The sequence below is a fragment of the Orycteropus afer genome, unplaced genomic scaffold (assembly GCF_000298275.1).
Source record: "Orycteropus afer afer isolate SDZICR_OR568_19922 unplaced genomic scaffold, OryAfe1.0 scaffold00476, whole genome shotgun sequence".
NCBI lineage: Eukaryota > Metazoa > Chordata > Mammalia > Tubulidentata > Orycteropodidae > Orycteropus > Orycteropus afer.
In genome coordinates, this window is record NW_006922063.1 from 2,130,684 (window position 1) to 2,148,176 (window position 17,493).

Below are 17,493 nucleotides of genomic sequence, written 5' to 3' on the forward strand. Positions count from 1 at the left end.
CCTAAAGATAATTCTTTTGAATTCTTTATCAGAGAGTTCCAATGCTGCTTCTTCCTCAGGGATGTGTTCTGGGTCTGTATCCTGGTCCCTTGTTTCTACCACTTTATCCTGCTTCTTAGTGTGGACTGTGATGATCTGTTGCCTCTGAGGCATCGTGACGTTGTTGTATTTAGATCTCTGTTAACTGTTTGTGAAGAACAGTCAAGGGTGATTCCGGCTCTTCTTGGTAGTTTTTTATCGTTGACCCGTTGGTGGAGAAGGAGGTAGTGGCTGTCGCTCAGTAAGTGAAGTTGCAGGAGGTGTGGATGTAGTTGTGTCTTATGGGGACTGTTGTTGTCTCCCACTCAGTTAGACACAAATTACAATCGAATAACCTTCAAAAACTTGTCAGTCTTGCAGGTCCCAAGTGTCCTTGGGGTTGCTGGAAAGCAGAACATGTTCTTAAGCTCCAGGAATCTGTGAGTGCGCTGTCTCTTTAAATATCCAAAATAGTCAAGCTGCGTTTTAAACCTTCAAAATGGTGGCACCCTCTGGACCAGCAAAGTCCACAGCTCAGCCTACCTTTCTCTTCTTCTCCGTTTGTTCCCCAGCCACTGTGTACAGTCCTCTGTGCAGTCCCTGGCTAGCAGGGTGATTTTTAGGTTAATTCTTAAGTTCTACCACCACAGGAATCTGAGAGAGCATTGTCTCTTTAAATATCCAAAATAGTCAAGCCACTTTTTAACCCTACAAAATGGCGGCACTCTCCAGATCAGCAAAAGTCCACAGCGCAGCCCACCTTTCTCTTCACCTTCTCTGTTTGTTCCCAAGCCACCGTGCACAGTCCTCTGTGCAGTCCCTGGCTAGCAGGGTGATTTTTAGGTTAATTCTTAGGTCCTACCACCACTCAGGAATCTCCAAGCTGCCTGTGCCATCAGGATCGCTCAGGATCGCTGCCAGACCACAGCTCCGTCTGTCTCCTTTTTTGGTATTTTCACGCAAATTCTTCTGCTAGTTGGGGTTTAGTACACTTCTATATCCTTCCCTTCAAGGCTCCGGGGTCCAGGATTATCTTCTGTGTCTGTGTTAATTGGTTTCCCTTTTCTTTGTTGAAGAGGGTCTGTGCAGTCTTTCTGCTTAGTCCGCCATCTTCTATCTTTGCCCAGACTTAGATTTTAAGTTCACACCTAATTTTTCTATTAATTTTGAAAACCATTTAAATGGGCCATTTGCATCAAGTTATCACTACTCCCAGAAGTGTCCACTATCCAACAGCCGTTTCAACCTTACTCATGCCTGGTTAGAATGGGCTATTCATTCTGTATCTTGTAACCTTCTTATGAATAATGTTTGAGATTATTCTGCAGTAGTAGATCACTGTTTCAAAAATGATCACAATCTCCCAATTTTTGCCTGACTCCAGGACCCCTAGAACTTGGAGAATTATCCATTTGTGATGATTCATTAACTTCAGACTGGTTAGAGAGAGTCAAGCAGTCCATTTTATTTTCTAATATTTACACTGGGGCAGGTATCTTATGTGTCCCATCTGGACGTGTCTTTTTATGTGGAGGATCACCTTATTTAGGAAAAAATTCTGTTGATTCAACTTACACTAGAGCCTTGCTATGTTCAGATGGTTGGATTATGTTATGCCAGTTCACCTTAGATACCTGTGGAGTTCCTATGAGTATCCATTCATACAACAATTATAGCTTACTATGGAACAGTAAGTGGAAATTAATATCCCTACAGAAAAGGGGTCTTGTCCTCTTAGATAATCTTATTGCTGATAGGCATGGGTGGAGCTGGTCATTTCTTTGAGGATTTGTTTCCACTTGTGGCATATTACAATTAGAAAAATTTATTGCAATCTATCTGCCACTATGGCCCAAATTGCTGATAATATCACTGATGCAACTGCAGCTCAACAGAAATCCTTAGAATCCCTTGCTGAAATTGTTTTAGATAATAAAATAGCCATTGATTTCCTCCTACACAAACATGGAGGAGTTTGTGTTATTGCTAAAATCACTTGCTGTTCATGGATAAACACTTCTGGAGAGGTAGAACAGGATATCATTAACATATGTTAAAAGCTTCCTTTATCATTACCCTCATAAATGTACTTTCTTTTTTTGATATTTTTAGTTGGCTACACCTAAGTATTTGGTTGGAACATGATCTTTTTTCAGGAGCTCTGGTAGCATAGTGGCTAAGTCACTTCCCTGCTAACCAGAAGGCTGACGGTTCAAACCCACCAGCCACTCCTCAGAAGGAAGGTTGGGCAATCCTACTTCTGTAGTGATACTGCCTCGGAAACCCAAGGAGGGGTCGCTATGAGTCGGGGCCAACTCGACGGCACATAATAACAACAACAACATGATCTTTTTCACTAGCCTGCCTACTCCTTTTAATCACTGTGTTATTTTAGCTCACTGCCATCTAATTGATTCAGACTCATAGTGACTCCCATTGGGTTCCCAAGGCTATAAATCTTTACAGTAGCGGACTGCCTCATCTTTTCTCCATGAAGCAGCTGGTGGGCTCAAACCACTGACCTTTTGGTTAGCAGCCAAATGCCTTGACAACTACACCACCAGAGCTCCTTAACTGTTATTATAGGACTTGTTATATGTATTTTCACTCTGTTTCTCATTGCTACAACCAACTTTCAAGGCATATATTTAGAATAAACTGATTTTGCTAAGGAGAAAAAGTTTAATTCTGGGATCAGTCCTTTGTGAATGCCAAGTTGTTCCTCTATTATAGCTCTGTTTGCAACACACTCCCCATGAGAACCAACTCACTATGAAGATGAGGCACGAAGCTATAGCAAGGTAACAGTGGATGGTAACTCTAATAATGGAGCTGGTGTCTGGGGTCTTAAAGCTCAAATACAGCAGCCATACTTGAAGTACTAAATCCTTGCAGAAAACAGTTAACTCTTTTGTGGATATCTTTCCCCTAGTGGTGGCTTGATCAAAAGGTGAGATTGTGTAAGTGAACCCCGAAGTTGAAACACTTAGCCTGACTAAAATGGCTGCCCTGTATCAAAAGTGAACTCCATTTTAAATAAAATTGCAGCATAGCCTAAAAACCCTGCTCCTGTTGCTCTAAAGAGATAATGCAGCTTCCTGTAAAAGTTTAATTGCTTATAAAGGAGCAAGGGTCAAGAGTTTAGCTTGTTCAAGGAACTGTTTGTTAAAAGATGTTTGCCAAGAGTGCTTGTGTAGCTTGCTCCAAGAAAAACGCCTTGGTCAATATATTCCCAGACGTTAGAAAACAGAAATGATAATGTTAAGAAGAATTGTTTAACAACTCCTTTGTAACTTTTTGTTATGTCACCACTTGTGCCTGTGAGCACACAGCCCTTTATTTACTCACTGAATAAAAATCTCTCTTTCATTTCTTACAATTTGGAACACTATTGTATCTGCCTGGGTGCTGGTGTCTTCTGATTTGCGAATCTCTCTACCTTTCAAAAAGATTCTGTTTTAACCTCTATCAGAGTGTAAGACTGGTGCTTCACTACAACACTGTGTGGACATCAAAACGTTTTATAAACAGTGATGCATAAAATAAGTACTTATGAAGAATGATAAAAATTATGTCTACATCAGAAGCAAATATTTTCAAATTCAAGTACACTTTCTGGAAATAATAAGGAGCTCTGGTGCTGCTATAGCTAAGGCATTTGGCTGCTAACCACAAAGTCAGTCGATTGTATCCACCAGCTGCTCCACAGGAGAAAAGCGAGGCAGTCTTTTCCCATAAATATTTACAGCCTTGGAAACCCTATTGGGTTACTATGACTTGGAATCGATTTGATGGCAGTGGGTATGGTTTTGGTTTCTTGAACTAATAATGCTCAATTTACTAATGATATAGGAAAAGTTGTTTTTAAAAAGTAAAATTATTGGTGTCACATTTATGCTGCTAAAGGCACCAAGTGAAACAATACCAAATTGTTCTCTCTATTTGGGGAACAACACCTTGGATGTGCTAGAAGTTTGTCCATATGATTCAGTATGATTGTATGTTGAATACAGCCCTAAGAGGATTCATGTTCAGTGGCCACATTAGTAATCATGGCTACAGACAGTGCTCTTGTGATGGTCTCATGTTAATACTGCACTTGTGTTGAAATTTAGCTATGGTGATAATTTTTTCAAGAAAAGAGAACAGAAGTCCACACGGGACTGTACTGTTCACTAGAAATTGCATTGCAATTTCCATAAAGTACTTTACAGTAGCAAAAGAAGTTAGGGGGCTAGGGGCAGAAAATGCAGCTGGGGAGAAGTGGGGGAAAACTGAGACATAACACTGGGTCTGACATTTTCTTTTAAAGGAAAGATATGGTCTCAGAATTACACAATGAATTTTGAGGGACAACTCTAAAACCTAAAGGTAATTTCCTTCAGAAACAGTGAACTTTGACATAGAACATTTAGTAACACCTCAAGAGAGGGCACAACCCAGCACAACAAGTCAACCAAATCCTCTGCCTTTCTAGATAAGATTTTCTGATATGAAATGTGACATGCAACAGGGGAAAAGAACAGTTTTACAAATATCTTGGTAGTGGTGACCATGATTATAAAACCATCGCACAAAGAATGCTTAGGAGCACTACATTTGTGATCAGCTGTTCTCCATTAAGAAATGGAATAAAGTAGTTATTTTACCCTGCTACAAGTTTCAAGGCTAAATTCTGTATTGTTCATTATACTAAAGAATGGAAGAACTGCCATTCATAGTGCTAGAAAAAGTGTTCAAAAATCAAAGAAACAATGAATTATATAATAGAATTTGAATATATTTTCCATTTGATTTTTAAATTTCAGCTTGACTTGTTACTTATATTACATTTAATAACTTTTTGGTTTCATATTTTTAAGTTTGAACTTTTTCAATTTTGAATTTAAAATTACATCTCCATAAAAAAAACAGGCAAAGAATTTGAACAGACATTTCACCAAAGAGGCTATAAAAATGGCCAACAAATGTATGAAAAGAGGCTCATTGCCATTAGCCATTAGGGAGTTGCAAATCAAAACTATACTGAAATACCACCTCATCTTGAATGGCGATGATCAAAAAACCAGAAAACAACAGGTAAAAGGGTAGCCATTACAGAAGAATGGGGCATATCACTCTTTGAAATATGAAGGAAAATATGAGAGAAGAAAAGAACAGAGGAATGAATGGGATTAAAGGGGAGGATCCCTTGAGAGCTGATCTTGGTAAGGTCTTTCTTCTTTATGTCTCAGGCCTTTACTCCGTAGCCTTGGGTAGGGCTTTTGGGGAAGCCTCCTGTGGTAGTTAAGCTGTGTGTCAACTTGGCTGGGCCTGGTTTTGAGTAGCTGGGCAGCTGGATATAGTTATTCCTCTTGATAAGACTGGTAATCAATTCCACTGTGGAATCTACTGGAGCAGGTAAGTAGCTGCCTTAGAGATGTGGTCTACTTCCAGTATATAAGACGTTGGCTTTGAGGAAGATCTCAAGTTTTTTTGGCATGCTTGGATCCTGCATGTAGCTGAGTCTTCATTCAGCAACCTGTCATGTTGTCTGCCGATGTTGGGACTGTTTAACTAGTGGCCTGCTGTGTTGCTCAATAGTTTTGGGAGAAGGAGCTCTGGTAGCATAGTGTCTAAGGCATCTGACTGCTAACCAGAAGGCTGTCAGTTCAAACCCACCAGCCACTCCTTGGAAGGAAGGTTGGGCAATCTACTGCCTTGGAAACCCAAGGAGGGGTTGCTATGAGTTGGATCTGACTTGGCGGCAGTGATTTTTTTTTTTTTTAATGCCATTTCACTTGTCAACCTTGGGTTTGTCTGGCTCAGCAACCAGCAGCTGCCTGAGTTAAGAGAAGCCTCTAGCTTCAGTGGTCTGGGAGCAAGAGGCAGAGATAAAGCCCAAGGTTGAGGGACTTTAACCTAGCCCCTGGAGTTGGCACTTTGAACTAGGACTTCTAGCCTCCTAAACTATAAGAGAAAAAAATCCTTGTTTGTTAGAGCCACCCATTTGTGGTATCTTCTGTTAGAGTGGTACTAGAAGACTAAAACACCTCCCAACAATAACTCAAGTTACTACTTGTAGTTAAGGTTGTGTGTCAACCTGGCTGGGCTTGGTTTTGAGTGGCTGGGCAGCTGGATGTAGTTATTCTCCATGATGAGACTGGTAATCAACTCCATGGTGGAATCTACTTGAGCAGCTGAATAGCTGCTTTAGGGATGTGGTCTGCTTTTGGGGTATAAGAAGCAGCTTTGAGAAAGGTCTCTGAGCTTTCTGGTTCATCTGAATACTGCTTTTGGCCAAGTCTTTATCTCAGTGGCCTGCCATGGTGTCTGCTGATCTTGAGACTATTTCTAGACTTGAACTAGTGGCCTACTGTGTTGCTTGATAATTTTGGGACTGTGCCATTTTACTTGTCAACCTTGGATTTGTCAGCCTCAGCAGCCAAAAGCTGTCTGAGTTAAGAGAAGCCTACAGCTTCAGTGGGTTGGGAGCACGAGGCAGAGCTGAAGCCCAAGGTTAAGGGACTTTTACCCAGCCCCTGGAGGTGGCACTTTGAACTCAGACTTCTAGCCTCCTAAACTGTAAGAGAATAATAAGTCCCTGTTTGTTAAAAACATATACCTGTGGTATTTTCTGTTATAGTGGCACTAGAGGACCAAAACAGAATTTGGTACCAAGGGAGTGTGGTGATGCTCTAACAGATACTTGAAATATGGAAACAGGAGTGGAGTGCATCCTTGGACCCTAGATCCCTGCACTGAGAGACCAGCAGAGAGACAGCAGCAGCAGAGCTGAGAGACCGGCATGAAACAGTGACACAGAGGAGAAAGCTGGATGCTTGTGGGCAGGTGGCTTCCTGGCAGAATAGGTTGCCTTTGGGCACTGATTGGTAGAAGAGACCAGCATGAGATGGTGCTGCATGTTTGCTGGCCCATGGAGAAAGTGGAATGGCTGTGGGCAGGAAGCTTCCTGAAGGAGTGTGTTGCCTTTGGGCATTAATTGGCAGAAGTCAAGAGATCAAAGAAAAGAGAAGCAGAGCTGCCTCAGCCTTCTGGGGGTGGAACCACAATAACCTCCTAGGTTTCAGAGTCAGATCTTCACCAACTTGGTTCTGGAGTGTAGGGCTGCCATTCATGAGGGCCAGTGGGATGGGGCCACAGCTGCTGCCCAAAAGTGAGGGTTCAGAGCTGCCATGCTCAAGGGGCAGAGAATGGGACCTGCCATGCCAAGGGGGTGAGGATGCCACTCAGATGGACTAGAAGACTGAGGCCACCCAATGAAGGAGATCTGTATAGATACCAAGTTGACAAGGGGTGGAACTGTGGTATTTCAGGTTATGTGTTAACTTGGCTGGTCCTAGTTTTGAGTGTCTGGGCAGCTGGATGTAGTATTCCCCATGATGAGACTGATAATCGAATCCATGGTGGAATCTACTGTGAGCAGCTGAGTGGCTGCATTAGGAATGTAGTCTGCTTCCACTTCCAGTATATAAGAAGCAGTGTTGAGAAAGGTCTCTGAGCTTTTTGGCACATTTGGATCCTGCATTTGGCTGAGTCTTCATCTCAGTGGCCTGTCATGTTATCTGCTAATCTTGAGACTGTTTCTGAACTTGAACTAGTAGTGGCCTGCCGTGTTGCCTGATAATTTTGGGACTGTGTCATTTTACTTATTGACCTTGGGTTTGTCAGCCTCAGCAGTCAGCAGCTGTCTAAGAGAAGCCTCCAGCTTCAGTGGGCCAGGAACAAGAGGCAGAGCTGAAGCCCAAGGTCGAGGGGCTTTCACCTAGCCCCTGGAACTGGCACTTTGAACTTGGACTTCTAGCCTCCTGAACTATGAGCTCTGGTGGCACAGTGCCTGAGGCATTTGACTGCTAACCAGAAGGCTGGTAGTTCAAACCCACCAGCTACTGGTGGGCAATCTACTTCCCTAGTGATACTACTTCGGAAACCCAAGGAGGGCTCACTAGGAGTCATATCCAACTCGAAGGCAGTAAAGTTTTTAGTTTTAAACTTTAAGAGAATAAATTCCTGTTTGTTAAAGCCACACACCTGTGGTACTCCTGTTAGAGCAGCACTAGAGAACTAAAACACTGCTGTCAGTTGATTCAACTGCTGGGATATTATCCCCCATGACATCCATCACTGGATTAGACCTTGCTCACCTGGGCACCACTGTTCTGTCATATCCTTTGCAATCATCCAGGGCTCTTTCCCTTGCTCCAATAAGGAGATGACATCAGGCTTAGAAATGGAAATTCCTGTTGATAGGAAAAGAAACAGTGCATGATCACGCTGTTCCAAAATTCAAATCCCATCCTTTTGGTTGCTAAGGGAGAGGCAATTACAAGAAGGAAAGTGTGAAGGTTGTCCAAAGGATGGGAAGATGGTAGTGTATAATGGAACTGCCAATTTCTAATTCCACAAAGCACAGAATAATTTTCTTGGGAACAGAGGGCAGAAATTCAGCCAGAAACTTATAAGTCACCCTAGAAATTCACAAGGAAGAAATGAGAAATTCTAGAAGGCTACTCCTAAATTATTTGAGGAGCTCTGGTAGTGTAGTGCCTGAGGTACTTGACTGTTAACCAGAAGTCTGGCGGTTCAAACCCACCTGCCACTCATTGGAAGGGAGATTGGGCAATCTATTTCCATAGTGATACCACCTCGGAAACCCCAGGAGGAGTCGGTATGAGTCAGATCTGACTCGACCACAGTGAGTTTTTGTTTTTGTTTTTTTTTTTAATATCTATGGCTGCTATTCTCCATTTATTGTTTCTTCCCTCAATCCATTACTTGCTGTCCCTCATCTTGCTCTGTGCCACCTGTCCTGCTCTATGTCCTGTCTGCAACCCAAACAGCTTACCTGTAAGAACTATTACTTTTGTTCTATGGTTCCCTGTTGGGTTTGGCCGGTGGAAAGCACTGGCAGGTCAGAAGGCAAGAGGAAAGAGTTCTGTGTTGTTTTTTTTTTTTTTTTACTTCTCCTTCCCTTCTTTGATCCAGGAGTTCTGGTAGTAGCTACAACTGCTGCCTGCTGGGTGCTTTTCCTTAGCTTTAGATCTCACCATGCTTCAGTGGCACTGTTTCCTCCATTTACTCCTTCTGGCCAGAGGTGGTAATAGCCTCTCACTGGGGTTATCCACGGGTGCCTTGTTTCCTGTCTGGCCCTGTTTGATACAATATTCTTACCTAATGAAACTAAGTTGCTGAAGTTCTCCATAGTCACATCCCTGTACAAGTCCTTCTGAGCAGGTTCCAGGTACTTCCATTCTTCCTGAGAAAACTCTATGGTCACATCCCTGAATGTCACCAATCCCTGAAACAATAAACCAATGCATTACTAGTAAATTAAAGCACTTAAAAAAGAAAAGAAAGAAATAAAACATTTTATTATGAAAATTTACCAAATACACAAAAGTACAGAGAATTATATAATTATGCCATAAACCCATCATCCTGCTTCAACAATTAACAAGATTTTGTACATCTCATTTCATCTCTTCCCTTCCATTTTTTTCCTGCAATGTTTTCTGAGGCAAATCCAAGGTAACAAACATCATAGTATTTCACCCACAAATATTAGTATCTAATGAATTAGATTAGTTTTTAAAAGCATAACCAGAACATCATTATCATATTTAATAAAATTAACAATATTTTCCTAATAACCAAACCAATTTCAAATTGCCCCAACTTTCTCAAAAGTGATTTTTTTCCAGCTGGTTTGTTTAAATGAAGATTCAACAAGATCCCACACTGCATTAAAATGGTGGTGTTGTTAGGTGTCATTGAGTTGGTTTTGACTCATAGAGACCTTATGTGTAATGGAATGAAACACTGCCTGGTCTTGTACCATCCTCACAAGTGTTACCACGGTTGAGCCTGTTGTTGCAGTCACTGTATCAGTCCATCTCATTAAGGGTTTTCCCCTTTTTTTGCTGACTCTCTACTTCACCTAGATATCCTTCTCTAGGGACTGGTCCCTTCTGACAACATAACCAAAATATGTGAGAGGAAGTCTGGCCATTTCAGCTGTACTTCCTCCAACGTAGATTTGTTTGTTACTTTCAGCAGTCCACGGTACATTCAATATTCTTCGCCAGCACCCCAATTCAAATGCATCCATTCTTCTGTGGTTTTCCTTATTCATTGTCCAGCTTTCACATACATATGAGGCTATTGAAAATACCATGGCTTGGGTCAAGTGCACCACTCTTCGAAATGACATCTTTGATCTAACATTAAGTTGGTGGGTCTCCTAAAGTCTCTTGAATCCCTAACAGACTTCCAACCTTTTCTTACATTTTACTGCCATTTATTTATTAAAGAAACATTTGTCTCAGCAGAATTTCCCACATTCTGGACTAGACTGATTTTCATTGTGTAGTTTAACATGTTGCTCTAATTCCATACTTTCTGTGAAGGGGAGTTAGGTCTGGAAGTTTGATTTACATTTTCTGGGGGGTGTGAGTACGTCATAGACGTGCTATATACTTCTTATTGCATCCAATTAGGAGATATATAACGAATGACTGATTGTTCCATTTTTAATGTGGTTAAGATTCCACTAAAGAATTATGAAGAATCCACAAAACACCTCACAACATGGATGAACTTGGAGGACATTATGTTGAGTGACATTAGTCAATCACAGAAAGACAAATATTGTATGAGTTCATTATTTTAAAAAGTTAAGAAAAGGTTTGCACATGGAAGGAAACTTTATTTTTTGGTTACCAGGGATGGGAGGGGAGGGGAGGAAAAACTGCTAGACAGGTAAGAGACAAATACTGATCTGAGTGAAGGGAAAGGCAGTATACCAAAAGCAAGTGACCAGCACAATAACACTAAGGAAAAGGAAGACATGGAGTGTAGCACAGGAGGTACAAGCAACAAAGGCAAATACTTCTACATACACAATACTGCATTATCAGTAACAACAAACAATAATCTATGGGTGGAGACATAGGTAGACAGGCAAAATGATCAGGTATGTCTAAGCAAAAGGGAATATACCCATGACCATATATAAGGTTGGCTGATGATATTTCTGCATATGTGTTTGTATATGCTGTAAGAATGTCCATATATATACAAAGGGCAAAGTTATGATAACTTCTTAGCCACAGCCAACCACCCTGAGTGAGTTGTTGGACCTGTGGGCTTGGGATCATAGTGGCAGGGGAAATCAAGCTCAACTGGCGTAACATACTATGCCAAAACATTGTTCTACATCCTGCTTTGTTGAGTAGTGACAGGGGACTTAAAAGCTTGTAAGCAGCCATCTAGATGGGCCAACAATAGGTCTCTCCTCATCCAGAGCAAGGAAGAATGAAGAAAACCAAAGCTGTATGGAAACAATTAGTCCAAGGAACTAGTGGACCATAGGAACCTCAGCCTGTATGACCATGAGACCAGAAGAACTACATGGTGCCTGGTTACCACTGTTAACTACTTGGAAAGGGATCCGTGCAGGAGATCTTGAATAGAGTGGGAGAACAATGTGGAACAAAACTCAAATTCATGTAAAGGTTTACTGGTCTGATAGAGCCTGGTGAGACATAGACTATGGCCCCTAGTTACCCTTCAGGTCTGGAATTGAATTCATTCCCATGGCTTCCAGCCAAACAACAGACAGGCATATAGGGTGAACATTTACATCAGGTAGATACACTTCTTAGAACTATCAGTCATGGGAGAATAGAAGGGCAGTATCTGTATAGGGGGATGGCTGTAGGGGGGCAGGAATGCATAGGAAAAAAGGACATAGGGAAGAGGTAACTAGAGGGAGGAAGTGGGAGAAGAGCTGTTAACATTGTGGGGAATTGCAGTCAATGTCATGAAACAAAATGTGTATGAACTGCTGTGTGGAAAATGAATTTGCTCTGTAAAATTTCATCCAAATCACAATAAAAATTTTAAAAAAGAAAAGAAACAGTATCAGAAACCACAATGTTAAAAAAAAAAAAAAGCAAAAAACCTTGTGAGTGCCTAATACTACTAATACTATTACTTCTCCAGAGCAAAGAAAAGAAATTCAAAGACATATGGAAACAATTAGTCCAAGAGACTAGTGGACCATGGGGACCTCAGCCTGATTATCACCTTGGGACCAGAAGAACAAGACTGTGCCCAGCCATCACTGTCAAACACTCAGAAAGGAATCCGTATAGGAGATCCTGGATAGAGTAGGAGAAAAATATGGGAAAAAACTCAAAATCAGGGTTTCTCGTCTGATAGAGACTAGTTAAACCCCTAAGACTATGGCCCCTTATCACACTGCAGGCCTGGAGTTGAACTCACTGTCCATGCTTCAGCCAAACAACAGACAGACCTACCAGGTGAACAGTTACACTAGGTAGATACACTTCTTAGAACAATCAACCATGGGAGATTAGAAGGGCAGCATTTACAGAGGCAGAAAGCTTAGAGGGCAGGAATGCACAGGAAAGAAGGACAAAGGGAGAAGGTAATGACAGGGAGGAAGTGTGAAGAGAATTGTTACACTGTGGGGATTGCAATCAATGTCACAAAACGTGTATGGACTGTTGAAAGGAAAATGAATTTGCTTTGTAAACTTTCACCCAAATCACAATAAAAAAGAATAAATAAAAACTGAAGTTTGCAATATAGATAGAAGGATGGATGGATGGATGGATGAGTAGGCTTAGGTTTTGACAAACTGATCCATCAAGGAAAATGTCTTTAAGATGGAAAGTGAGGAAATGGAGAGGACATTATAGAAAAAACATGACAAAGCAAGCAAGCAAACAAGGGTAATTTATGTGACTGAAGGACTGCATGATCGTGAACTTTCCTGTGGATACAAATAGAATCTTCTTTATCTAGCAGGATTCTTCTATTTTCCACATAGGTCTGGGAATAAACAAAATACAGCTAAGTGAGGTCTCATAAATACCTGAAATAACATATACAAAGCACATAGCAAACAAGGGCCTGGCAAATAAAAAAGTCTTTAAGAAGGAATTGCTCCCATTACTTTTCCCTTGAGATAACAGAAAAAGACAGAATCTAAAATATCTTATACAATCTCTATCTTAAAGTACAGGATTTGCAGAATTTTAAAGAAGAACCTGAAGATTCAGGTTCATAATGAAACCGAGTAAAACAAAAACTATTTCCCCCACCCTGGTTAAGGCAGATAATTAACAGATAGGATCCCGGATGGGAATAGATAAGTAAACTAAATTACCCTCAACTATTTTCCCACCCCGGACCCTGGCTGGAGACAGATGAGTAAATATAAAAAACTCAGTTCCTTAAGAACTGAATGGAAAGAAAATATTCTTTCCTGCTCTTTCCTTAGGCACAGGTGATAAATGCATTAATGTATCTTAGAAAACAGCTTGAAAATTAACTCTGGCCTGCGGCATGTGCAGTAGGATAGAGAGGAACAAAGTTACTGGGAACAGACACTCTCCCCTCTGCCTAAGCCCTGATCAGCTGATGACAGGAAACTGGTGTGACTCATCTGCCATGCAGGTGCACTGATTTTAATTCTTATTGCCCCTTTAAACCAGGCAAAGGGAATTTCAGCCAGTCGTCAAGAATCTCAGGCCCAAATTCCTGAAATTTTTATGAATATGCATAACCCCCTCTTCTGAAACCTACAAAAACTGTAATTCGATGGAGTTTTGGGGAGTCAGATCTGGGTATGGGGTACCCCTACTTCTTGTATTGCTGCTTTGCAATACATAATTTTCTCTCCTCTTAATCACTCAATGTGTAAACTGTTTTTGCCTGGCTGTGCACCAGGCAGGGACCCATGTTTGGTCCTATTTCAATAATATTAGCCTGTGGTTCTCAACCTAGATTATATCACCCCCTTCAGAACACATTAAGGAGCTCTGGTGATGCTGTGCTGACAGCATTGGGCTGCTGACCATAAGGTCAGCAGTTGGAACATACCAGCTCTCTGCAGGAGAAAGATGAAGCAGACTGCTTCCATAAAGATTTATAGCCTTGGAAACCCTATGGGGGCAGTTCTCTTTGTCCTATAGAATTACTATTGATTCAATGGCAGTAGGTTTGGTTTTTTGGTTTTAGGACACATTTGGGTTCATGCCAGGAATGGTCTAGTTGTTATAATGACGGGGAGTGTGGAGGGTGGAATTGTGCTACTAGCAATTAGTGTCCCCAGGCCAGTCTGATACAACAAAGAAATGTACTGTAGACAATGACAACAGTGCTGTCACTATTGACAACAAACTCTGAGAAGAGTTTGTTAGATATCATGAGCATATTATTATTACAAATTTTATAATAAACAGGAATTTTTACTAGTTACATAATATTGTATTTTATGTTATTGCAAATGGGGCATTTAACTTAAACAAGATTTGTAACATTTTCACAGTTTATGTACTTGTTAATATCCATCATTCTTCACTGTCTACTTCTTGTTCCTGAGCTAAGAAAATTGATGGAGAGCAGACCTGAGTCATGTAATTACGGCCTATAACCAAGATACATCATTTAATTTCAAAATAGACCATCTTAGGTTATTCAACTTTTATGGATTTCCTTCTAAGATAGAAGAACTTTCTGTAACTAAAATTCCCAATTATAGCCACATCCTAAAGTGGTTGGACCAAGACCAACCACTCCAGTTCTTACCATGTCTACATGGAAGAGATAGATCTGTGGGGCTTCTACTGCAAAATATATAGATGTGAGATAGATTATAAACAAGACCCTTTTAAATACAATTCTAAGCTCTCAAGAAAGTAAAATATATTAAATCCCATAGCCAATAAAAGAAGAAACATACACACACTGAATTGAATCCAGAGGAGTAAGCAAATATGTTAGCAGGGGCCATCCTCAAGTGAAATGCTTTGGGGATTAACCTTAATATTGGGTCTAGGACATGCACTACATGGTCCAATACCCTCACTTACAGCTGAGATCCCGGAAGTTACCTTCTTACTGAAATGGTGAACTCCAATAAAAACCTTGCTGGAAAAGAAGAGTGACAAGGAACCTGCTGCAGCTCCAGGTAGAAAAAATAAGTATTATCATTAGTGATACTCTTTGTCTTCTCCCTTGCCCATATATAACTGCAGGCCTACTTTCAAGCCAGCTTACAATTTAAAGTAACATAGATCATGTAGTTGGGAAAACTCCCAGACAAAAAATCAAATTTAGGTGTGCCAAGTGTGAGAATACTCCTAGGTACAAAACCTCCTTGGAGGAAAGCATCCGTTACCCAGGTTCATAAGGACTACTACATATTGAGTCAAATATGAACTCAAAACAAATAATTACTTAAGAAAAAGCAAATAGGTTTAGACTTCAAATAATGTCAGATACTAGAAAGAGATACCAAATACAGCATAACTACATACAAAACATGTAAGGAAAAGATGGAATAAAAAATGAGCAAAAAATAGAACTCCTCAAAATCGAATTTAACATTTAACTGAAGTGGAAATTACACTGGGAACTTTTTTTTTTTTTAAATTGTAGTTTGGGTGAAAGTTTACAGAGCCTATTAGTTTTCCAATCAACAATTTATATACACTTTGTTTTGTGACATTGGTTGCAATCTCTTCAATGTAACAGCCTTCTTCCCCTTCTTATCTGGGTTCCCCATTTTCACTCATTGTTCTTTCCTGCCCTGAAGGCCTTCTGAATTTTGCCTTTGGGCAAATGCTGTTTGTTTGGTCTTGTATAGCTAGCATACCGAGGAATACATTCCTCCATAGTGTTATTATTCACTTTATAGGACTGTCTATTGTTTGGCTGAAAGTTGACCCCTGGGGGTGGGTTCAGTTCCAAGTTTGAAGGGTGTCTTTGGGCCACAGTGTTGGAGGTTCCATTAGTCTCTATCACATCAGTTGTTGTTGTTGTTGTTTTGCCATTGAGTCAGCCCCGACTCATAGCGACCCCTCCTTGGGTTTCCAAGGCAGTATCACTACGGAAGTAGGATTGCCCAAGCTTCCTTCCGAGGAGTGATCACATCAGTAAGTCTGGTCTTTTTCATGTTTTTGAATTTTAGTCTGTAATTTTTTTCCTCTCTTTGTCTAAGATTTTGTATTGTGATCTTGATTGGAGTGATTGGTAGTGGTAGCTGGGCATCATCTAGTTCTTCTGGTCTCTGGGTAGTGGAGGTAGTGGTTTGCAATAGTTCATTAGTACTCTGGACTAATTGTTTCCCTGAGTCTTTGATTTCCTTCACTCTTCTTTGTTTCAGATGAGGAGAGATCAATAGTTGCCTCTTACATGGACATTCACAAGCTTTCAAGACCCCAGTCACTACTCATCACAGTAGGATGTAGAACACTGTCTTTGTGTTATACCAATTGACCTAGTTGCCCCCGAGACTGTGCTCCTAAGTCCCCAAGCTCAGTGAGTCATTCCCTCAAGGTACTATGGTTAAGAAGTTTTCAGAACTTTGTCCCTTGTATGCCCTACATTATCCTTTGATATAGTTGCAGCATATACAAATATATATGTAGAAATATCCTCTGCCCAACCTATACATAGTCATGGGTGTACTCCCATTTGCCTTCCCATATCTCTACAGCTTGCATGTCTATATATCTACTCACAGATATTATTTATTACTATTATTGCAGAATTGTGTGTGTAACAGTGACTCTCCTGAGATTTACTTTGCCATTGGTCATTTTATGCTGTCCTTCTCCTTACTGTATTTTTGCAAATTGCCTTTCCCTTCACCACCTTTGCTATGGTCTACTCTTTAGCACTGGGAACTCTGATACATTACTGATGGGAATATACATCGGTATACCTCCACTGGAGAAAAATCTGACATTATCTGGTAAAGCTGAAAATACACAGTCCCAATCACCAAGCATTTCTACCTGCATACTAAACAATTCTATGCTTGAAATACACTCTAAAGGAATTCTTGCAAAAGCATCCTAGCATACATGTTCAAGAATGTTCATTGCAGTTTTGTTTTTAATAGTAAAATGCTGGAAATAACTAAAATGTAAATTGAAAAATAAATAAATTATTATATATTTGGGAGCTCTGGTGGCATAGTACCTAAGGCATTTGACTGCTAATCAGAAGGCTGGCTGTTCAAACCCACCAGCTGCTCCTTGGAAGGAAGGTTGGGCAATCTACTTCCATAGAGATACTGCCTCGGAAACCCAAGGAGGGGTCCCTATGAGTCGGATCTGACTCGATGGCAGTGGGTTTATGATATATTTATAAGTTGGAGTAACACATAGTACTAAAAATGAATGTTCTAAACTTCTCTAACTTCTCAGGTTTATATACTGAAAGACTTAATATTATCTAGATGTTAATGCTCTACAATTGATCTGAAGATTCAACTCTATCCTTATCAAAATCAAGAAAAGAAGAGAAGACCAAAGTGGATGAGAAAAGAGACTCTGAACCTTGCCCTTGAGCGGAGAATAGCTAAAGCAAATGGAAGGAATGAAAAGGTAAAAGAACTGAACAGAAGATTTCAAAGAGCAGCTCGAGTAGACAAAG

The 17,493-nt window shown here is 40.6% G+C and overlaps 1 protein-coding gene across 1 annotated transcript in view; it reads right to left on the reverse strand.

Annotated features, from left to right (window-relative positions):
* The window catches only part of ZNF565 (zinc finger protein 565), a 96,542-nt gene that overhangs the window by 46,458 nt on the left and 32,591 nt on the right, over nt 1-17,493 (reverse strand). The window contains exons 2-3 of the mRNA XM_042782821.1: nt 9,190-9,321; nt 8,163-8,258 (exon numbers count right to left, since the gene is read on the reverse strand). Coding sequence (XP_042638755.1) covers nt 8,163-8,258; nt 9,190-9,321 — 228 coding nt within the window. The remainder of the gene's footprint in view (nt 1-8,162; nt 8,259-9,189; nt 9,322-17,493) is intronic.